The sequence below is a fragment of the Oryctolagus cuniculus genome, chromosome 7 (assembly GCF_964237555.1).
Source record: "Oryctolagus cuniculus chromosome 7, mOryCun1.1, whole genome shotgun sequence".
Classification (NCBI taxonomy): domain Eukaryota; kingdom Metazoa; phylum Chordata; class Mammalia; order Lagomorpha; family Leporidae; genus Oryctolagus; species Oryctolagus cuniculus.
Window position 1 is genome coordinate 102,679,765 of NC_091438.1, and position 25,205 is coordinate 102,704,969.

Below are 25,205 nucleotides of genomic sequence, written 5' to 3' on the forward strand. Positions count from 1 at the left end.
CAAAAAATTTTTAAAAATAATGGCAAAAACAAATAAAAATTAAATTTTTCCTGGGGAAAATATTTGCAATGCATTGCTAATAAAAAAGGGCTGGCATATATCACATATAAGCAGCAGTTAGAAAGTGATAAGAAAAATACAACACAGTAAAAATGTCAAAGGATATCATAAGAAACTGCTGAATCTGAAACAGTCAGGAAAATGCAACCTGACATAATTCACACATTATTTTATAGCCACAGAATAAGAAAAATGAGAAACAAGTGATTAAAACTACTCTGGGTTAGTAATATGGCAAAAGGATACTTATATATGTAATCCTGTGGAAATAAACAACCATAGGACTTTTGAGTTCAATATCTACCTATTAAATTTGAGATGTCATACTTACCACATTATGGATAATTGTAAGAAGTGGAACAAATTCTATACAGGAGAAATTTACAAAATCTAAAAAAATTGCCAAAAGGTATGGTATTGTATTCAGAAATTCCATTTTTCCTGTATGTTTACAATGATGCAAAACAATAGAATATGACCATTTAGAGCAGTATTTTGATAGGAAGAGGCTGGAAATGAGATAAGTCCATAAAATGTGCTAGTAAGTAGCATAAAAAATGAAATTACAGTAAGACGTACTTCACAAAGAGATGGGATTGTTAATATTTTCTATGAAGTGAAAAAGTGGGGTATTAAGTTGTACCTAGAAATGCTATGATTTCTATTAAAAGGAAGAAAAATATATGTGCATATTTTATAATTATACATTTGAGAAATAGCTCTAGAAAACTGTATAAGAAACTGATAATACCAGTTAACTCCATCTACAAAGGGAAACTAGTTAAGTGGGGACAGAATTTGGAAAAAAACTTTTTCAGTTTATATCATTTAGAAGTTGAGAAGTTTGAGTGAGGGAGACAGAGAGAGAAAGAGAGCTTCCATTCACAAGTTCATTACCCAAATGGCCATAACAGCTGGGGCTGGCCCAGGCCAAAGTCAGGAGCCCAGTATTCCATCAGAGTATCCTGCATGTGTGGCAGGGGCCCACGTACTTAGGCCATCATCTGCTTCTTTCCCAGGTGCCTTAAGAGGAAGCTGGATCAGAAGTAGAGCAGTTGGGACTTCAACATATGCTCTGATATAGAATGTTGACATTGCAAGTAATATCATAATCCTCTTTGCCACAACCCTGATTCTTAAAAAGGATTTTTTGCACAGTTATATGAATGAAAGTAATGCCACTGAACTAACTATACACTTAAAAATGGCTAAAATGATACATTAATCTTACATATATTTTGTGCACAAAAAAGTCAGTTTATTTTTTCAAAAGTATTCTATGTCTCAACAAGTCTGTACACGTATATATATTCCTATGGAAACAAAAAATAAATAAATAAGGATATATTCAAATTAGTGTAAATATTATTTGCAGTAGCAAATAATTTGATTCAGTAAATTGTCCCCAGCAAAGGGATTGTTTAACAAATATTAATCAGTAACAGTCAAATGTAGCCATTAAGAAAAACACTGTGGTACGTCCACACAACAGCTTATTATTCAGTAGTTTTTAAAAAAACAAGCTTTCAATTATAAATAGAAAGGGAGGAAACTTTAAATGCTGGTGGGGAACACCCAGCCCAGGATAGGATAAGGCAGTGAAATATTTGATTTGCCCCTGCTAAGGAAAATGCAGCCAGGACTCAAAATTCAATAAATACATAGCAGGGTAATTTTTAAATTGATAATTCTGTATGGCCCATAGATGATATTATAAATATCCAAATGATCCATGGCAGAAAGTTTCCCCATTCCTGTAAGAGAAAAAAGCCATTCTGAACAGGACATTGATTCCAACTATATGAAATCTGGAAAATAAAAAAAATTATGGAAATAATAAAAAGATTAGTGGTTGCCAGGGATTAGGGAGATGGAGCACAGAGGACTTTTTAGGACAGTGAAACTATTTTGTATTGCATATTTGGGAATACCTGTCATTATACACTTGTCAAAACCCATAGAAGATACAACACCAAAAGCCAAGTTTAATGTAAACTATGGACTTTTAGTGATACTGACTGATATATATCTAGATAGATATAGATATTTAGATATTTAGATAGATAGATAGATAGATAGGAAGGAAGGAAGGAAGGAAGGGAGGAAGGAAGGAAGGAAGGAAGAAAGCAAGCAAGCAAGCAAGCAAGAAGCAAATATTCTAGATGCAGATAGTAGGCTACACAAGTATAGGGCCTAGTGCCTCTGTACTTTCTATTCAATTTTTGCCATGAATTTTAAAATGCACTAAAACAAAAGTCTGTTTAAAAAAAGAATTTTGATAGTCCAAAGAAACAAAGAATCTGGGGATCTCAGCTTTGGCCTTGCCCAGTCCCCACTATTGTGGGCATTTGGGGAGTGAAGGAGCAGATGGAAGATTGATCTATTTCTTTCTTGCTGCCTTTCAAGTAGATGAAAATAAATAATTTTAAAATAGATGAAATAAGGCCATAATGATCAAAATTTAAGGTAATAAACACATATTAAAAATAGATGTGCACACTACTAAAATACTGGAATTGGGACTGGTGCTGTGGTGCAGTGCCCGTATCTCATATGAGCACCTGTTTGAGTCCTGGTTGCTTCACTTCCAATATAGCTCTCTGCTAAAGCACCTGGGAAAGCAGCAGAAGATGCCCAAGTGCTTGGGCCCCTGCACTCATGTAGGAGACCTGGAAGAAGCTGCTGGCTCCTGGCTTCGGATTGACCTAGCTCTGGCTGTTGAAGCCATTTGGGAGAGTGAATCAGTGGATGAAAGATCTCTCTCTCTTTCTTCTTTCTCTCTGTAAATAAATAAATCTTTCAAAAAAAGATACTTGAGTTATTGGACAATAACTTTGACTATGATTGGTGTGTTCAAGAAATAACGGAAAAGGTGGGCAAAATAGATGAAATGAAAGGAAACAGAATTTCATCAGAGAATTGTAACATTAGAAAATGGACCAAAGGACCAAGTGATTGTCATGTTCTTCACCATACTTTCATGTAGTTTAACAGTTTTACAATGCGTTTGGATTATTTATAAGAGCCTGAAATAATATAATAAAGCTATTTTTATTGTGGCAAGATAAAGGAAAAAAGCAATATGAAGATATGAGAGTAACCTCTTACTAAATAAAAAGTCTAAAATGATTAGGTGGCTGTTATACCCTGGGTACAACTCTGAAAATTAAGTCTATGGTGCCAGGGCAAAAAAATAAAAGAAAAAGAAAAACAAGACTGATGAGAATCAGGTGGAAAATCTCACATAAAGTGTAACAAAATTTTATTCTCAGTTCTATTTGTTTATTTAGGGATTCAACGATAGTCAAATAATTATGAGTATTTTCTTCAAGCAGATGACATTGGACTTGAAAACAATGTGAGAATGATCTAAAGAGGGAAAACTACTAGTACACTCAATAATGACTTATAAATACCTATTGGGTGCTAAGTACTGATTAAAAATATTATTTGTGAGGCAAATAGAGTACTTGTAAGCCTACAGTTAGGAATAATTTTTGAGATTATGAAATGGAATAACAAAAGTCCATCTATATTTGATAAGTACTTAATAAGATTTCCTTGATGAATATACATTAATTGAATTAGCTATTCAAATTATGGGAAGTAAATCTGGTATAAAAAATGAAAATATCCATAGGTAAATCTGAAGAACATGATTTTATTATTGGGGTTGGTGGGGGAAAGAGATAAAGAATAAGGACACTATACTGAAAGAGTCATGAAACCGCCCCAAAGTGGATCAGTCCCCCAACTACTGAGTACAGGCAAAGGCTAAAATCTTTTTCTCCCTCAATCTTCCTCCTCCCAGACTTTTCAGGAGAATTGAACACTGTTGATCTCTTTGAATCTTGCTGCTTCTTTGGTCTCTTTAGAAGAAAGGAAAGAAAGGAAAGAAAGGAAAGAAAGGAAAGAAAGGAAAGAAAGGAAAGAAAGGAAAGAAAGGAAAGGAAAGGAAAGGAAAGGAAAGGAAAGGAAAGGAAAGGAAAGGAAAGGAAAGAAGGAAGACAGACACTGGAAGTGTTTTCTTCTTATCTCTGAGTATTCCATTTCTGTGGCTAATTCTTCTCCCTCAAATTTTTGATGACTGACTACTGATGATCTTCAGAATCCTACCTGTGAAAATGTTACCCATTTATACCCTATATGCTTTTTTGTCTCACTAAATTCTGGTAGCTTCAACTGTCAGCCTCTCAGAAAAACCAGCTATGAGTCTTCCAACCACCTCCCGCTCCAGTTATTTCTATCATCTCTCTGATCACCCTTACACTGGCTATGTGAGAGAAACATGCATTTCAGGTTTCTAATGAAAGTTATCGTCTTAACATCCTCTATTGAAAGCTAATTGCTCTTCGTTTACTGTTCCAGATTTCTAATACTAGAGTCATCATTCACCCAAACTCCTTTACTATGGAATCTAATGATACTTCTTCCAGCAAAGGTCTTCTACTGCTATCTCTATGGCTACCACTGTAGTTTGGACTCCTAAATCTCCCACTTGGATTACTGCAAGTGTCAATTTCCTTTTCTCCCCTCACCCGACTCACTCCCAGCAGTCCAGCTGCATACTGCTATTGAATGTTACTCCTTCTTGACTAACTCTGCTCTTATGGTCCCCAATGTCTTTCCAATTATAAGTGTGATTTTCTGTTGAGCTAAAACTAATATTGACTATTAACAAAGTGTTTCTTTTTAAAAAAGATTTATTTATTCATTCATATTTGAAACTCAGAGTGGCAGAGGCAGAGAGAGAAAGGGGGAGGGAAGGGAGGGAGAGAGGGAGAGAAAAAGAGAGATAGAGAGGGAGGGAGGGAGGGAGAGGGAGAGAGGAAGAATGTCTTCCATCTGCTGGATCATTCCACAAATGGCCAAAATGGCCAGGGTGGGCCAGGCAGAAGCCACCAGAAGCTTCATCCAGGTCTCCTATGTCAGTGCAGTGGCCCAAGCACTTGGGCCATCTCCACTGCTTTCCCAGGTGTGTTAACAGGGAGCTGGATTGGAAATGAAGTATTTAGGACTCAAACTGCTGTCCAAGTGGGATGCCAGTGCCTCTACACCACAACGCTGGTCCCTAACAAAGTATTTCTAAACATGTTTTCACAATTTTCTCTCCTTCACTATGATGATAGCACACCTGAGCTATTTGAAAAGCTTTTGAATTGGGAAGATACTTTCTTTTACACTCCCTCACAGTGTAAGCATATGCCACAAGGCATTTTTTTTTTTTTTTTTTTTTTTTTTTTTTTTTTTTTGACAGGCAGAGTGGACAGTGAGAGAGAGAGACAGAGAGAAAGGTCTTCCTTTGCCGTTGGTTCACCCTCCAATGGCCGCCGCTGCAGCCGGCGCACCGCGCTGATCCTGGCAGGAGCCAGGAGCCAGGTGCTTTTCCTGGTCTCCCATGGGGTGCAGGGCCCAAGCACCTGGGCCATCCTCCACTGCACTCCCTGGCCATAGCAGAGAGCTGGCCTGGAAGAGGGGCAACCGGGACAGAATCCGGCGCCCCAACCGGGACTAGAACCCGGTGTGCCGGCGCCGCAAGGTGGCCACAAGGCATTTTAAGAAAAAGTCTAGGCCGGCGCTGCGGCTCAATAGGCTGGTCCTCCACCTAGCGGCGCCGGCACACCGGGTTCTAGTCCCGGTTGGGTCGCTGGATTCTATCCCTGTTGCCCCTCTTCCAGGCCAGCTCTCTGCTGTGGCCCGGGAAGGCAGTGGAAGATGGCCCAAGTGCTTGGGCCCTGCACCCCATGGGAGACCAGGAGAAGCACCTGGCTCCTGCCTTCGGATCAGCGAGGTGCGCCGGCTGCAGCGTGCCAGCCGTGGCAGCCATTGGAGGGTGAACCAACGGCAAAAGGAAGACCTTTCTCTCTCTCTCTCACTATCCACTCTGCCTGTCAAAAAAAAAAAAAAAGAAAAAGAAAAAAGAAAAAGAAAAAAGTCTAAATTTATAAATCAAATTCATCAATGGCTAATAATTTATCTTATAAAAGTGCTTTGGGCTGGGATGAGCTACCGCTTGGGATGCTCACATGGCATATTGGAGTGCCTGGTTCAAGTTTCCACTCCTCTTCTGATCCAACTTCCTGCTAATGCACACCCTGGAAGGCAGCAGGTGATGGCTCCAAGTACTTGGTGCCCTGCCACTGATCTGGGAGACACATTACAGAAAGATTGAGATCTGGGTTCCCAGCTTCTACCTGGCCAAGCCCAGGATGTTGCAGGCATCTCTCTCACTCTGCCTTTCAAATGAATAAACATTTAAAAAAAGAAAGTGTTTTTCCTCTTTACTGTCATTACTTCGTATTCTATTTATCAAAATATGAGGCTTCAATCATATAAATATTTGATAGTCTACATGTGAGGTATTTATCATCCATGACTTGTCATTCATAAAGCTATCAAAAACACTGAAAAGGAAAAAAACTCTGTTGGCTTATATAATTCTTTAAGAATCTCTAGTATTAAGCAATTGAAATACAATCACATATTTTAGATAATAAAATATCTACTAAGATATGATATTAAGTATAAAATCGTTTATGCACAATTTCTAATATATTTTGATGGTGGCTACTGGCATCATTTCTCAAATTTCTGTTTGCAAATATGTTTTAATCATTATTACCAATGAAAAATATCTGTTATATTTGTTAAATTAAAAACTTACCGCAGGGGCTGGTGCTGTGGCTTAGTGAGTAAAACCGCCACCTGCACTGCCGGCACCCTATATGGATGCTGGTTTGAGCCCTGGCTGCCCCCAACTTCCAATCAAGCTCTCTGCTATGGCCTGGGAAAGCAGTAGAAGATGGCCCAAGTCCTTGGGACCGTGAAACCACATGGGAGACCCAGAGGAAGCTCCTGGCTATTGGCTTCAGATAGGCGTAGCTCTGCCCATTGCTGCCAACTGGGGAGTGAACCAGTGGATGGAAGATCTCTCTCTCTCTCTCTGCCTCTCCTTCTCTGTCTGTGTAACTCTGCCTTTCAAATAAATAAATAAATCTTAAAAGAAAACTACATTAATTTTTATCTTGAAAAAATGTTGTATATATTTGTATATGTGTGTGAACACTAATTTTAACATATAAAATCGGTTTCTAATTTTAAGTTTGCTTCTCTTATCCATGTCAATGAAATTTTTGATGTAAATATTTTTAAAAATCCTTTTAGCTTTAATATTTTCTGATTCTATGTATCTTCAAGATGTATTTAAGGAGAAATAATCATCTCTGACCACTTTAATATGAAGCAATGAGATTTTCAAAGATTCTTCTTGTCATTCAAACACTCTTATATATCCTTCCCACATTCTTAAGTCCTTTTTTATCCATTCACTCAAACATTGCATGTTTTTATCATTGAACCTCCAATTTCATTTCTTGAAAATGTCAGAGAGCACTGATAAATGGAAACCTTCTGCTTTGTGCCTGGATTTCATTTGATATCACCTTGTAATTCTGAAATGTGACCTTCAAAAGTGAATGTAAGTGCACTCTATTTCTTAAAAGTATGATATAAAATAATTTCTATTCTTAACTTATAATAGGAATTAATGTGCTTACATAATACTTAAATATATCACAAGACAAAAGGAGATTAATTTGTTCTTTTTATGAAGAAATAAGTGTAGGAATAGGACTTTCCAAATAAGACTTGAAAGAGGATATAATAAACTCATATTTCTGATCAAAATAATTTCATTCTTACTTATAGAAGATGTTTCCTAAAATTTATAGTTACCATTTTTCTCCCTAATTATTTTTGTGATACAGCACAAATACTGCTAAGTTTAAAATTACAGAATTCTTTGGTCATTTTAGAGTAAAGTTCCCCAAACACTAGTGGATTCTGTATAGTTAAGCATAATAGAATAACGCGGTATCTACTTGCTAGTTATCCTGTCTCTGCAGACTTCTAGGTTGTGACCACTTTGACTTGCATTTTTTTCATGTAGCGGGCTCCTTAAAAAAAAAAAAAGAAAATTTGAAAAATTTTAATTAACTGCACTTAAAAATTGACAAATGCATCTAAACCAACATATTAAGCAAGAATGGAATGTGAAGAGTTTAATCAGATGCTTTTCTAATTGTCAAATTACACCACTACCAGAATAATTGCACAAACGCTACCACTTCAAGCATTTGAACTGTGGGTCTATAAACTTAGTGTGAAATAGGATACTTTTGTCCAAAATTCTTTCTTAAAACAACATATCAATACCTGCAAGGTAAATGCTTTGTACAATGATTTTTTTCCTGCTTCTTTTAACAGTTAAATAGTAAATGTGAAATGTATGGCTTCTTGTTTTGAAATTACAAACCAATTTTTTTTTTTTTGAGAGACACAGAGAAGCAGAGACAGAGATATCAACAGAAACAGGGAGATCTTCCTTCTGCTAGTTCACTATCAAATGCCTACAACTGTTAGTGCTGGACCAGGCAAAAGCCAGGATCCTGGAACTCAACTTGAGTCTCCCATGTGGGTAGGAGGGGCCCAAGGAATTGAGGCCTTCTGCCTTCCAAGAGTGCATATTAGCAGGAAGCTTGAATAGGAAACAGAACTGGAACTTGAACTCAGTTACTTCTATATAGGATGGAAGTATCCCAAATGGCATCTTAATCATTACACAAAACGCTGGCTCCCAAACCTAATGTCTTTTGAAAGATTTCATAATTTAGGTTCTTACAAGCCACAGTTACTTTCTCTAAGTATTCTTAAAAATAAAGATTTATAGTCTTACTATTATATCTTACAACAATTTGGTAATTCCCAGTGATCTATCATTAAAACAAAGTGCTTTGACATTTTCAGTTATTATATGTGCATGTAGTCATAGCTTAATATATTCAATGTACTACAATTTAAGTAATTGAACCAAAATATCCACATATGTTTTAATAATCCAATTTATTTTAGAAAAGTAACTTCCATGAGATTAAAGCAGATATACATGCTAATTATATAATGCAATTCATACTGTATACAGTCTATACATTTATTACCCCATGGTTGGTATGGGAAATAAATTAAAAAATATATCTTAAAATTACTGCATTGAATACTCAATGTAAAGCCTTTATATTTCCATCTATAAACCCAAGAATTCCTATAGAACTGTTAAATATGAAAGTAAGGACTATGGGGAGTCTATTTGTCAAAGGAACAGAGAAGCATCAAGTTTAGGGACAGGATTAGGAAGAGCCTGTTGTTACTACTCAGTGCAATGCTCCAATCAAACTCTTTAAAAGGGAGAGAAAAGACTAAGACAATATTTAAGATCTGCTTAATAAAGTCAATTGGACACAGCTGTACCTACATAATAAAAATTCTTCTTGAAAGTTACAGTAATTAAAACAGCTTGATGCTGGCATAAAAACCAATACATAAATCAATGAAACAGAATAAAGAGCCTAGAAATCAATGTAGGTATATACAGCCAACTGATTTTTGACAAAAGTGCTCAAACCATGAAGTGGAATAAGGATAATGTCTTCAACAAACAGTGCTGGCAAAACTGGGTGCATAAATATAGAAGAATGAAATTAGATTCATATCTCTATATACAAAAATCAACTCAAGATGGATCAAATACCTAAATTTAAGTCATTGAGACTGTGAAGTTGCTGAAAGAAAACATAAGGGAAACACTTTAAGACATTGGTGTAAAGGACTACTGTTTGGACAAGACCCCCAAAGCCCAGACAATAAAGGCAAAACTAAATAGATGGGATTATACCAAGCTCAGAAGCTTTTGCACAGCAGAGGATACGATCTATAAATGAAGAGTCATCCAACACAAGGGGAAAACATATTTGCAAACCACCAATCTGACAATATCCTAAATATATCAGCAAATTTAAAAACTCAACAGCAAAACAAAACAAAGCAAAGCAAAGCAAAACAAAACAAAACAAAACAAAAATACCCAGAGCTAATTCAGCTAAGAAATGGGCAAAGGACTTCAATAAACAGTTCTCAAAGAAGAAATACAGATGGCCAACAAATTTATGAAAAAATGTTCAGCATCACTAGCCATCAGGGAAATGCAAACCTAAACCACAATGAGGTATCACATCACCCTTGTCAGAATGGTTAAAATCTAAAACAGAGAGAGCAACAAATGCTGGTGAGGATGTGGACAAAGGGAAACACTTTACACTGTTGGTGGGAATGTAAATTAGTGCTGCCACTGTGGAAAACAGTCTGAAGATTTCTTGAGAAACTAGAAATAGACTTGCCATAGGATAGAGCAATCCCACTACTGGGTAAATACCCAAAGGACATGGACACATTATAACAAAGAGATACCTGCACCACCATGTTGATTGCAGCACTGTTCACAATAGTCAAAATTTGAAATCAACCAAGGTGTCCATCATCAGATGAATGGATAAAGAAAATGTGGTATATTTACACAATGGACTATTATTCAGCTATACAAAATAATGAATCTACCATTTACAACAAAATGGATACAAATGGAGGATATTATGTTCAGTAAAATAAGCCAGACATAGAAAGACAAATACCATATGTTCTACCTTATATGTGGGAGTTAAAATTTAAAAAAAAAAAAAAAAGGAAGGAAAAAAAAAAGAATTGCCTCTATCAGTATTGCTGCAAATATAGTTTTGTAAAACTTTGTTTTATAACTTTGTCAAACCAATGGTTAAGAATGATCTTTGGGAGCCAGCACTCTGGCGCAGCAGGTTAACACTCTGGCCTGAACGCCAGCATCCCATGTGGGCACCGGTTCTAGTCCCAGCTGCTCCTCTTCTGATCTAGCTCTCTGCTATGGCTTGGGAAAGCAGTAGAAGATGGCCCAAGTCCTTGGGACCCTGCACCCATGAGAGAGACCTGGAAGAAGCTCCTGGCTCCTGGCTTTGGATTGGTGCAGCTCCAGCCATTGTGGCCATCTGGGGAGTGAACCAGCAGATAGAAGATCTCTCTCCCTCTCTGTCTCTCTGTAACTCTGACTTTCGAATAAATAAATAAATCTTTATAAAAAAAGGATGATATGTGATTACTGTAAAATTTACTGTATATGGATGAAACGGTCATTTTTCCATTTAATTATATTTTATAGTCATTGTCTATATTCCTACTAAACTCAAGTCTCTTTGCTTTTTACTTGTTAAACTTCTTATGTGGTGAAGTATTACAACTTTTTATTGTAACGTAATTTTAAAGTATGCTATCTCAAACACTGAAAAGAAAGGGAGAAGGAAAGATGGTGGGAGGGAAGAAGGGAATATTGCTGTGTTCTTAGACTTGCATCTACAAGTCACATTGAATCTGTTAAAAACTAAAAATTAAAACAGGGGCCAGCGCCATGGCTCACTTGGTTAATCCTCTGCCTGCAGCGCCGGCATCCCATATGGGTGCCGGTTCTAGTCCCAGTTGCTCCTCTTCCAGTCCAGCTCTCTGCTGTGGCCCGGGTGAGCAGTGGAGGATGTCCCAAGTGCGTGGGCCCCTGCACTTGCATGGGAGACCAGGAGAAGCACCTGGCTCCTGGCTTCTCCACCGGCCGTGGAGGCCATCTGGGGAGTGAACCAATGGAAGGAAGACCTTTTTCTCTGTCTCTCACTCACTGTCTATAACTCTACCTGTTATATAATAACATATATATGTTATTATATATATAACATATATATTATATAATAACATATATAATAACATAAATAAAAGGAAAACAAAACAAAAATAAATAACTTTAAAAAGCATAATGGTCAAAAAAAGAAACAACTCTAAAGGATATTTTGGTAAATAAAAACTACAGTGACAATTCATAAGTAGCAGTTAAAATGATTAAGACTATTTAAATTCATGCAATTCTATATTTGTATAAAATATATAGTCAGAATAAATAAGGCCTAGAAAATAGTGTTTAGGCTCAGTATTGTTTCTGCTTACAAATGAATGATAAAAGTGAGATCAAAATTATGTTTTTAATGTGGATAAATATCCTTCTAGTCTTATCACCATTTACAAAAAAAAAAATCTACTTTTCTTATTATGGCATGCAAGTTAAATATTTTCACTCTGGCCTCAACTTTATCCCCCATAGTTTTTCTATAGACACTTTAAAGGCCAGATAGACTGAAACAGTTGCTGTATTCCTCCACACCCAGGCCCCTGCTTTGCCTTTGTTCATATTTTATTTACTTGGATTGTGTTGCTTCTGGTTTCTCCTTGTCTAGTCTCACCGCTTCCTTCCAAGTACAAGTGATGGTCTTCCACTTCAAGTAAGCCTTTCCTGATTCTCCTCAATTGTACACAATCTCTTTTATGTCTGAATTTCTATTACTCTTTCTCTCTCATAATATTTTAATAGATTATAGTTATTTATACTTCACTCCATCAAATGGTTAAAATGTAACTTACTAGGCTGCTTTCCTCTGACATATCTTTATATTTCTATAAAATATAGGCAAATATTTTCCAGACTGTAAGCATTTCATGCTTTTTTTTCTTTTGATGGAAGGAAAACCACTTAAATTTTAAGCTATAGAAAATTTTCTTGGTAAGAATATTCTTCCACGATAAAGACCAGATTTTGATGGGAAAATTCCTCAGTGTGCCTCATGGTGTAGAAGCACAAACTCAGAGAAGCTGACCATGTCTGGGACTGAAAAGATGAAAGACTGGCAAACAATGATCTGGCAAAGGCTGTGGCTTCTTTGTATAACACAAGTCTCTGCATATTTTTTTTCCTGTAAATGCTACAAAAATTCTGCAGTGACAGTGCTGAGCTTAGCACTGCAGTTGACAAAGGGAAAGAATAACATGAGCCAGTGAAAGTTTCAGGAATTAGCAAGATTACTGGGGAGATTATCCAAGCAAAGCTCTTAAAGTAGCACCTACCACACAGTAAGAATTCAGCTACTATTATTGTTATTAACATTTTGCCATGGAGACCTCTCATTTGGTCTAAAATGTTGAACTAATGTTTAATAATTCCATCTACTCCCTAGAATTCAAAACTTTGATCAGTTTCGTACTAGATCCCACACTGATTCCAATTACATGTAATTCAAATAATTAAGGTTTAGGTGCAATGATCATGAACAATACCTGAACTTCATGAAAGAACCATTCCACAGTCTGATGAAAAAAAAAATCACTTCATATAGCCTACATCTATAGGTTAGAAAATAGTATTTGGCAATTTCAACTTCTATTTCTGTAAAATGTGAATTAATAATTGACCTTAACTCATTATTGTTTTTAATAATATAAAGAAAATGCTCAAAAGCTGAGTACTCTCCTTAGGAAAAAGGTATTTGTTATTTTATTATAACAACTCAAATTATAAGCCTAAAATACAATATGCCAGTATCAAGAAATATACTTAAAAATAAATTACTGCATTCTCATTTTCTGTAAACTGTTAGCTTTCTGAAAATAGATTGTTCTTCCCTGTTCAGGAAGATTCACCATTCAACATGAAAGGAAAATATGTCTGAATTTAGAATAGTAAATATTCATGTTTTGTGTAATTTTAAAGATAAACAGGTGGAAGTGGGCACTTAGCCTCATGGTTAAAAAGTCAAGTCCCACTGATTACCTGGGTCCAGTTCCCAACTCTGGCTCCTGACTCCATCTTGATAATGTAGACCCTGGAAGGGAGCAGTGATGGCTCAAATCATTGGGTTCCTACCACTTATATTGGAGACCTGGATTGAGTTCCTGGCTAGAACTAGCCCAGTCCCAGCTTTTGTGGGCATTTAGGTTATGAATCAGTAGATGTAAGGTGTTTTTCTCCTTCTTCCAACACCCCTCCCAAGTAAATACATACTTAAAAATAAAAGAATAGATAAGTAGGTTTTCTTTTGTCTTTTATAAATTACTAAAATTGAGTCCTACCAGCAAAGTCCCATGTGTACAACATCACCCTTACCCCTTCAGGGAAGGGAGGTACAATTAGGAAGATATACATATTTTTAAACACAGAATTTTATTTATTTTTTTAAACAGGAAACCTAACTCATCTTACCCATATCAACCCATTTTTAAAGACAGCATTGAAGGGTAAAAAAGCATCTTAGGTTCTAATAGAGACCAGCATATTAGTTTTAATGCCAGCCTTTTTCTAACTAAAAATAGAATGATTCAAAGAAAATTAAATTTGTGTGTGTGAGTGTGTGTGTGTTTCAGTGCTATCATTATTCTGGTTGGTCCAGGGTATACTTCCCTAAGTGGCTAAGCCTGCAGGTTAAAGTGTATTTTAGAGACTCACTGGGAGAGCTTATATGTGGAAGTATTGTTTGTAAGCCTTTTGAAAGTTTTCTTGCTTTGGGCCATAACTCCTGCTTTATGGCATTTCTGGTTTCCATTTTTGTAGTCAACATTCTTGAAATAGAACCTCCTTATTCAGTGCCTTAATTATATGTAAATGATGATACAAAAGGAGCCATTCATTGTTTTCCTTCCTGTATTTTCTATATGTTTCTGTCCTCAGCCTGAAATTGACCCCAGTTTGACTTGCCTCTTTACAGCACCATTCAAAAGTAGAAATTACATGTTTAACATCCTTTAGGGTATAAGTTTCTATTTAAAACACGGTCTCCTTGGAGCAAGGACCTTGTTCAGTTAGGCTTCTAATCAGTGTTTATGACTCTGTAGATACTGCAATATTAGCAAGTGTTGCTATAGCAGTCGAGCTATATAGGCCAGATATGGATGTCAAGCATTACCACTACCCACTACATGTTTCAATTATATTTTATTTGGTGGCTTTAATCTTATTTGATTGCTTAATGTAAGTGTTTAAACATTCATTAAAATTAACCTTTTAAACCCAGAGGGCACAGAGGACACTTTTGACAATATTGAAGTTTTAGATTCAACTTTTCAACTGCTGAACAGTTAAAAAAAGTTGGGGGATTTGAAATGTCAAGAATTCTTTGAAGTAGATATTGAATTGGATAAGAATTTTAACTCTCTCTGTATTCTGTGACATGATTACTAATGGTCATTGACTATTTAATGCCAATAATGTTTGAAGAAATAATGAAGTATGATGTTGCATATCAATGAGGTTTGATAAGTGCTACCTCAAACCAGAATTATGGTATGAGAGCATATGTAAGTTGAATTGCAGTCTTAAAAGACATTTAAAATAAACATAGCTATTATTTTAGAAAAAAAAATACACCATATGCCTCTTCAGCAAGCGAGAATCTACTTAATATTCTGAAGTGTCATTGGTATCCTCAGAAGATCTGTTAGGATTTCTTATCACATCTACACGTATCCAACCTCTTATAATCAAAGAGACAAGCTGAGTGCTCTGAACTGGAACATTGAAGAGACCTATTATAGACTGCATCATTGCTCAGGAAAATTCACCTCCTTCCCCCTACATTCCCATAAGAGGAATATACCAGTGATGGTGGCTAACAAACCAGGTATAAGCAATAGCAGTCTATTCTGAACCTACATCTCAAAGATCTTTTATGTTTCTGTTGCAATCTTGACACATGTAAGGGCTAAGAAATAAACATATTCAGTTTGGTCCATTGATCCTAAGTGATGAGAGGGATAAGGAGCACAGCTATACTAGTAGAGACACCTTAGATGAGCTGACCTCCACCTAACCTCTATACAAGAACAAGCCTCATTGAGATCAGCAGGGCCACTGAGTGAAATACAGCTTCTATCAGTGGTCCCCTGACCAACTCCTAGACAGAAGGGAGAGCAGGGATACCTGACTTGCAAATACATCTATATGACAAACACATTGTTTTTTTTTTTTTTTTCTTAGATTTTATGTGCTATATTTACAAATAGTGGCTTTGAAGACATTGATGGAGCTCAGAGGTCCTTCCACATCCGTTTCTGATACTGTTCCTCATTATCATGGTTAGGAACAAGAGGCCTGGGAGGCTATGGCTAATTTTATATGAACTTTGTTGATTCTCAGCCTATTTTCATGGGCTAGTAGTTTGCACAGTTTCTCTTACCCAGGGCTATCTTCACAGAACCACTAATGTCTTATACTGCCCCAGAGAAGCATGTGGTCCAGCAAATTATATGGTGTGAAGTAAGGGATCCAGAAGAGTCATGAACTGACCATTATAACTAAATTTCTCTATTATCTCTTATTGGCCTGCCTAGATCTTTATTACATTTTGTCAGTTCTTAAGCAATAATTCATTTCTTCACAAGTCTGTATGATTCTGGCTTTACCAACCTCTAACACTATAATTCAGTCAAGAAGACTTTAAAACATTTTTGTCATGCACCTTTGACTAGGGGCTGGGGAAGGGTAAGGAAAAGGAAAAGTAACATTTATTGTGCAATTTTATCCTAAATATTTTCCTAGATTATTAGAGATGACGCATACTTAGGTTTGCTTCCCCTGTACTATACTCTACTTCTGATGAAGATTTGATAATAATTTATTTAGATTATAATCCCTATAAGCTCCAACAGAAGAGTAGAGAAATGAAACAGGAAATCAAAGGAAGCCAAGAAGTCAGGAATTAATTTGTAATTAGGCAGATCACCAGATTGAGCAACTGAGGTTGAATTCTGCTGGGGGCCTCTGGGAGACAGTGGGATATACGGTGACCCATCAGAATGATGAAGGTGGGCTAGTTATTCTCCCACTCCCACCTGTCAATGTTTGAAGGCTGCACCTGGGGGCTTTCACATCTTTGAACTTCCAAGTTACACTGAACACAAGTTGAATGCTCTGGTGCAGCACCAAGATGCGCTGGGTACAACTGGAATATTAAGGGTCAAGGGGCATGACAGGATCTTAAAAATTACAGACATTTTTTCAATTCTCATGTATTTCTCATTAATTGTCACAATTGTAGAGCCTCAATTCCCTGACCACTGAATTTAATTACACAAACCACCACTGTTCTCTATTATTTGTTCATCTCCTCCTGAGCTTCTACCATCATTCTGAACTAATGATTTGCTTCTTTTCTTTCGTTTCTATTCCAGAGCTGAATTTGTTTTGTTCACAAACATCTAGTGCAAAAGAGGAACCTGATATTTATTGAATCAATGAAAGAATGAAATCTCTATGAGGTAGGTTGTGTGACCTTTAATAAGTAGGAATATTAAGTAGTGACAAGATTCAAATTCAAAATGATCTAACTTGAAATCCCATATGCTTAACCGTAGTGTGATAATGATGCTATGCTATTTTCCTATTTCTTGCCTCAGAAAACTCAATTATTTCCTATTTCCTACATCATTAAATTTAATTTTTTCTGCCTACTTTCAAATCCCTCTATAATTTAGTTAGTCTTGGAGCTTTTAAATTTGGTGTAAAAATATGTTATAGGATGTTAGAAATGTTGCTCAAAGTCATACATGAAAATAACTTGCAGGTTGCTTATTGTCAATAACTGACAATTGTCAACTGTCAATATTGTCTCACAATAGTTTATTGTGACAGTGTAACCTAGTCTCTAATAAGTCCAGTAGAAAAAGAATGTACATATAATTTATAGAGCAGTCAGAGGGGTGGATGTGAGTGATGGTGAATGTGAGACTGTTTTGCTGAAGCTAATGTGATTGCAACACACAGTCACCAATGTTCCTTTTATCCATGCCTAGGTGAGTGGATTTCACTTTAAATGATTGGGCCTGAACAAAGCACACAGCTGTACAAGCAAATGGGAACCATTAAAGATGAAGCCAGAAATAAGAAACAATGCATTCCTACTTGTATTTGCTAAGGATGTATATGAACTTTGATTTACATGATCTCATTTAAGCCTTAAGACAAAGTCATTGGCATGACTGTAGAGCCTGACAAGAGATTGAAAAGTATTCAGTCATGCAGCACAGAAATTATTCAAAGAAGAGAGCTGCAGCTTGAATATTAGGTTGCAAATTCACATAAGAAACAATGAGGTAAGAGCTGATCATGTGGTTTTTGGAGGGAAAACATGGTAGAATATTGATTGGTCAAAAATATTTGAAACATTTCTCTATTCTATGGGTGCTCCTTCTCCTAGGAAGATCATACTTCCTAATCCCAGTGATATTGGCCTAGGCCAAGTGACTCACCTTGACTAGTGGAACACAAGCCACAGAGAAGTTTTAAGAGGCATTCTGGGCTTCTGTAAATGCTCTTTCCACTCTTTGGCAAGCCCTAGCCATGGGCTACATTTTCTTTATAGAGTCTGGAACAAAGAGAACTGGGTAACAGAGCTAGCCTACAAGCAATGGCAGTGAAAAAATAAACAATTGTTGTGAACACTTGGGCTTGGTGTTGTTTGCCATTAGGGTAAATATTATATAAGAAGTGGATTTTTTTTAATTCTGTGGAGGTTTTCAAATTAAAAGTTGAGATGACAAAAACCACTTTATAGGAATAATTTTTTATTTTATGTAGGAAAAACATTTATAGGATGGTTAAAGTCTTTATAATAGTCAAAAGAATTTAATATGTTAAGGCCTGAGAGAATGTGATTACAAGTGAAATGAGAGATGAATTATTTGCTTATGATTTTTAATAGACATTCATAGGAGAGTTTTATTTAGTGGTTTAAAATTAGTATTGCAATGCTTAAGAGAATTTGAAATCTACTAAATTTATGTCTAATTAATTAAATTTGCAACATGAGTTTTAGTCATTGGAGCAGTTTTGCTTATTAAACTACAGCTTGAAGTACTTAATAAATACAATGTACTAAATTTCTGATTAAAATATTTTAAATGTAATACAGTCCATAAATAATAAAGTGACTATTAAGCTTATTAGTTGAAATACAATAATGATTTGTATGTCAACTTGAAAAAATTTTGATAAAGGTAGGTTTAAGTTTAAAATTATAACTTTTATAAAATGTAAATTAACTAAATTTACAAATAGCCATAAGTAATCCTAACTTTGTACAAACGCCATTTCAGAAAATTAAAAACACATGAAAAAACTCACTATGAAGTAGTAATATGTTCCCATTCTACAGCTGAGGAAAGAAAGGAACAGAGAAATTAAGCAGTTGCCAGAGCTAAAATTAGTAACATAATTAATTTAGTAGTTTTATATTTCATAAATTGCTTTCAAATGTTTCTTGAAGTATACTTTATTCTTTCACTTTTGCCCTTAACTGTTAATGCACATTTATTTATAAGAGCTTTCTAGATTATCAAATATAAAATCCTAGCTATTAGATATTTTTACATTGGAGAAAAATTATTCACAGATTGATTTTTTTTGAAAATTCTTTGACTCCTCAATGAAATGGATTATTCCTTAAGATCAGGAGGGATTTAGTGTACTACAGCACCTAATAAAAAACAGTGCAAATAATCAGTGCTCAGTAACTGTTCACTGAACTAATAAATTGCACAAAATATTAGCATTTTATTATCACTTTATTTCCTTTCCTTTACTTGCTTCAAAAAAGAATGAGCATTTTAGCAGACACAATAAAAATAGATATAAACTAGGGTTAAATAAAAAACACAAAAAGAAATAGACAGACTTTAGTATAAGACTAATATGTTCATTGTGACTTAGCACTGAGTGTATCTTTTTGGTTGCTAGTAGATAGGCAAGAATGGGTTAGTACAGCTTAATTTTTTTGTGATATTTTATAAGAAGAATATCAGTTTCTGTACAAATTCTTAATGGATTTTACCTGTTGATTTGTGTATCTTGTAATCTAGAACACTTATAAACATGAACACTGACTTAGTGCTTTCCTCCTTCAAGTTTGGGAGGCAATGAAAAATATTTAGAATAAAGAATAGTAATTTGTTATGCTATTTTCTACATATATCATATTTGTCTAGCTATAATTTTATGTTGATAGTTTTTTACTACAAAGCGTTTTTTCCAGCTTATTTATTTATCTGAAATAGAGAGAGAGAGAGAGAGAGGTCTTCCATGCTCTAGTTCACCACCCATAGTACTGCAATAGCCTGTGATGGGCCAGACTAAAGCCAGGAGTCTGGAACCCCATCCAGGTCTTCCCTGTGGGCAGCAAAGGATCCAGGAATGAGAGTTCTGATCTGCTACCTCACAGGGTGTGCATTAGCAGGAAGCTGGACTGGGACAAGGGTTGAACAAGGTCTTAAACTCAGACACTCAGACATGGGATGTTGACAACAAAGTGGCATCTTAACTGCTGGGCCACAAGGCTCACTCCAGTATGAAGAATTCTTATGTTAACTCAAGGTCAAAACAACATTAATCTATCATGTACATTACATACATATTCTATCCCTCTGCCTTCCACGTAGATGACAAATAAACATTTTAAAAGATGCTATATTTGTAAATACAAGCATATTTACTTAATTTTGTGAATGGGAGGCAACAATTACATAGTCTCTTAAAAGATTCCTACAGATCATAAATTGAGTTTGTTCATAGGATAGACATGTGGCAAATTGTAAAGGACTGTAAAATTATGTCCCCCCTGAACAAATGAGCCACCAAGAATGGTTTAAGATATAAATTACCTCCTTCCTCAATTGTTAGTCTTATCACTATGAATAAAAATATCAAAGTAAGTAAAATTTTGCTAAATCCTAGAGTAAATAGTTGTGGGAAATCTCAAATTTATTTAAAACCCATAGATATGTCTCTGAAATAGTAAAATATAGCACCAAGTTTACGGAACTAAGTAAAATAATATTTTGAAGTCTGTTTTAAAAAGCATGAAATGATTACAGGAAGTAAATAACATATATTTTCAAGCCATATATAATAAAACATGGTGCCAGGGAGGTTCACTCAGGCACGATGAAAGAAATCAGGACAAGGGAAAAGTGAACCGTGTTTCTGAGATAATGTTCACACAAAATCATTACTGCTTATCTTCCTACTGTTCTTGGATTGCCTAAGAACTAAACTCATCAAGTAATTAAAGGTTGACCTTGAGGCAGCTGGATCAGTGAGCCAGGCAGCAAGCCACCTCAGGAACTTTGTTTAATGATGGGGGAGATAATTTTTAACACCAGAAATATAAATTATATCTGTGTAATAAACATTGCAATTGATCCTAGGAGACAAAAACATATCTGGTTAACGGCTAGTCATAAAACTGCTCACCCTTTTCTGACTGCCATTGATTAAAACACACACATACACACATATAGAAAGATATTACATACTGTACTAAGCTTAGGGTACTGTTTCTATTTCACATCTCATTTCTATAATAAATTTGTAAAAAACTGTATTCAATTTTTTTCTTTTCCTTTAAGTTTTTTTCTTTTAAGCTTACATATCCATCATATTCACTCTTCACTATGTCCTTCCAGACACAGGTAAGTAGCCTCTCTGTAAAGAATTAAAGACTTATCCTTTAATGCTCTGGTGTTTTTCCCTTTACAGTTAATTCCATTTTATTTGATTTTTAAGATATTTATTTACTTAATTTACTTACTTGAAAGTCACAGTTACAGAGAGAGAGAGAGAAACAAACATAGAAATCTTCCATCTGCTGGTTCATTCCCCAGATAGGACAGAGAGAGAGAGAAAGAGAGAGAGAGAGAGAGAGAAACATAAAGAAAAATCTTCCATCCGCTGGTTGCCATGGCCAGCGCTGGGTCACGCAGAAACCAGGAGTTCTATCCTGGTTTCCAATATGGGTGGCAGGGGCCTAAGCACTTGGGCCATCTTCTGCTGCTTTTCCCAGGCACATTAGCAGGGAGCTGGATCAGAAGTGGAGCAGCTGGGACATGAACTGGGCCCCTGTGGGATGCTGGTGTTGCAGGCAGTAGCTTCACCTGCTACACCAGTATGCACTATGCCAGCCTCTCCAGTTAATTTTATAGTAAGATTAGTAAAGAATTTTGGCTAAGAGAAGTAACAAAAGATATCTTTTTCTGAAAAAGGAAAAGCCCTTAAAAAAAGCTTAAAAATCATTTTGTAGCCAATGATGGAAGAATGATTGTTTTACCACGGATTATCCCAGGAAAGACTGTCTAGCAAAGTATTATTAATAACTAGGTGCCAGCAAAAATGTTGCTGATCACAAAAGCTGTCAGGTTTCCTGTCATTTATAGTGCTTGGCTCCAAAGGAGAGCAATAAGAACTGATGCACTTTATGATGTATTCTATCTTGCTTGACAGTAAACTGATAGGCATATGACATGTCAAATACTATGGTTGACAATAAGTTGTTGATTAAATATGGTATATGATAACCCATAAGCAGATAGGTAAAATAAGTAACTCTTTGGGCATGCAACTAAATGGCAAAAAAGTCACATATATTTTCCCTTTGTAAATTAAAAAAAAAAAAAACTTGATTTGTTATTGAGTATAGGATCTTCACAGATGCATAATACAAAACACAATACCTGGTTTTTGGACATCTATTGAAAACATGTAAATGAACTTACAAACAGAATTTAGGAAGTATTAAGGCAAAACTTACTGAACTGTGTACCTGTGGACTCATGATCAATTTAAACAATTAAAATCTGTAAAAAAGAATTGTTACTTTGGCGTATATAATACTGGCGATAACATTTTAAAATCATTAAGTACAAATATCTTTCATCCACTACTATGAAAGCAAATTACGTCAACTCTTTCTGAAATAGTATGCTCCAATTAGTTTTTAAATTTAATAAAACCAGAAAACCTTACAAATAAGCTAGAATGTATTGTATTCAGAACTTTGATTTGAGGGAACACTTAAAAAATAGCCTTCTGGGGATCAGAGTTTTAGTTGTTTATGAATGCATCAGTAAATTCCAAGGAACACAAATTCATAAATATATAATTGGCTTTAAAATGCTATCAGCTTAATGCCTTTCCTTTTTATTTGAGAGCTAACTGAACACAAGTGGGAAGTGTATACATTTTTTTTAAATGAAGATGTCTTCTGCCATTCATCAATTAATTCATTCAGTGAACAAATAATTACCAAACACCTCCAAGTGCCAAGCACTAGGCTTAGTGTTGGTGACACACTTGGAAGCAACAAAGGCACAATCACTGGTCTTCACAAAGATAAGAGTCTATGAAAGGCTGGCCCTGAGGCTCATTAGGCTAATCCTCCGCCTGAGGCGCCAGCACCCCGGGTTCTGTCCTGGTTGCTCCTCTTCCAGTCCAGCTCTCTGCTGTGGCCTGGGAGTTCAGTGGAGGATAGCCCAAGTCCTTGGGCCCTGCACCCGCATGGGAGACCAGAAGGAAGCACCTGGCTCCTGGCTTCGGATTAGCCGGAGCACGCCGGCCGCAAGGCACAGGCCATAGCGGCCACCTGGGGGGTGAACCAACAGAAAAAGGAAGACCTTTCTCTCTCTCTCTCACTCTCTAACTCTGCCTGTCAAAAAATAAATAAATAAATAAAAATATAAAATAGTCTATGAAAGAAAAAAAAATAACAGTATAACATTCTATTAATAGTATTTCTGCAGTGGGGAGTAAGCTGACATTTATTTACTCCAATGAGCCTGAAACACTTTAAAATGTATTAATTTACTTAATGATACTTCATTCTTCTAATGCACTCCTTAGTCTCTTATAAGTAATATTGGACTTGACATTTTATAATAGAAGTTTCTTGAGGCTTTGTCTGTACCATTTATCTACCATTTTAAAGCCACAATTACAGTTTTATCTAGTACAATTTATAGAATTTCTTGAGCCTAATGCAAATGACTTGTGGTTTTGCAGCTAGGGCTGTAGTGGATCAGATAACAAGAGAGGGGACCTCTACACTACAGTGGACTCCTCCTGGGGAGCTGTCTCACATGCAGATTTCTTCTTTCTGGAAATGACCATTTAACAAAGGGCAACATCAGCCCAATCCTGGGGTGGTCAAAATCTCTCTCTGCTAAGGAGTATAGTTTGATATGGGAAGGTTGTGATTTCAAATCTATGGAACTGAGTTCCTCAGTGGTGGCACATAAGGTAAAATATCCATGAACTTCTACTACTCAGTTCCCTAGAATTTTCTAGATCTCTCTCCTCTCCTTCCTCTTTTACACCTCTCTTTATCCTTGGCCTGAGGTAGGAGGATGTATTGCTATGCACCTACTTCTTAAGTTTTCAGAAGGAGTGAAAACAGCTTCACAGTAGGTAGAAATCTCTCATAGCTTCCCTGGTTTACTCTGGTTTCCTTTCTGATGCTTGGGTGAAGGACATGAAGGTGCCAGGTTAATGTGGGTTTCTACCAATACAGCAAAAGTACTGAATGTACTCACAAGCATAACAGGATATTGAAATACAAACTTTAATAGAGGCAGCCAGATCTGATAGATGTAATATTACAAAGCAAGATCAATGTATGCCAAATTTATGAGGGAATAATAATATATTATATATTATTTCCCATATGCCAGGATTTGTTCTCAGTATACTGCATATATTAGCTCATTTAATCTTCATCCTTGTCCCATGAGGAAACTGAAGCACAGAATTTATGTGACTGCCTGTTTTACAAAGTTAGTAATCAGTAAAGCTGTTATTCAAATGCAAGTAGACTGGAGCCAGAATCTATAATCTGAACTACTCCTGACTGGTCTGTGCTGGCTAAATTCAGGTTCTACACCTTTCATATTCCCAAGGCAGATCAATTATTTAAAAGGGATCAGAGTGTTAGGTAGAAGTCAGAAATTGAGCCTATATGTGTATGAGAAAGGCCTGAAGACCAGCACCCACTGAGGAAGCTCCAGAGGCCCAGCATCTTACACTTCAAGGTCCTGCCCCAAACCTGATGACCTTCCAGGTGCAGCCTAGTATCTGCACTTCAAAGCCCTGCCCAGATCCTGATGACCTTCCAGGGGGTCCTGTCCTTTTTACCTGGCCTGATAAACATCCTTCCTCTAAGGCAGGGCGATGCCAGCCAGAATTCCCCTGTCTGATAACTTTGGGGGAAAAATTCAGAAAGGAATTTTTCTCTTATTTACACCCAACAAGTCCTTTGTTTGGGAGGAGAAGGAGGAAAGGGGGAGGGAATGCAAGACCCATCCCCTTAAAAGCCCCAGTCTAAATGTGCACTAGGCACTCTCTCTCAGGTCCTGTCTGGAGAGGTGCCCATCTGTTCTTATGGATGTCCCTACCCTAATAAACCTTGCTACTATGCTTTCCACTACTCTCTGTCTCACACCTGAATTCTTTCTTGCGCAAAGACAAGGACCCTTTGCTTCTCCAGTAACAAGAGTACAGAAAGACAGGAATTTGTGAAGGGCCTTCTTTGGAGAAGTTACTA

At 36.3% G+C, this 25,205-nt stretch overlaps 1 protein-coding gene across 14 annotated transcripts in view; it reads right to left on the bottom strand.

Annotated features, from left to right (window-relative positions):
* LRRC7 (leucine rich repeat containing 7) overlaps positions 1-25,205 on the bottom strand; it is a 586,672-nt gene that overhangs the window by 423,076 nt on the left and 138,391 nt on the right. For 2 of the 14 annotated variants that reach the window (XM_051857612.2, XM_070078278.1), the window contains exon 3: positions 7,941-8,015. The exons of the other annotated variants lie outside the window; for them this stretch is intronic. In XM_051857612.2, the coding sequence (XP_051713572.1) occupies position 7,941 (1 nt within the window). In that variant the 5' untranslated portion in view covers positions 7,942-8,015. The remainder of the gene's footprint in view (positions 1-7,940; positions 8,016-25,205) is intronic. 14 annotated transcript variants of the gene reach the window in all.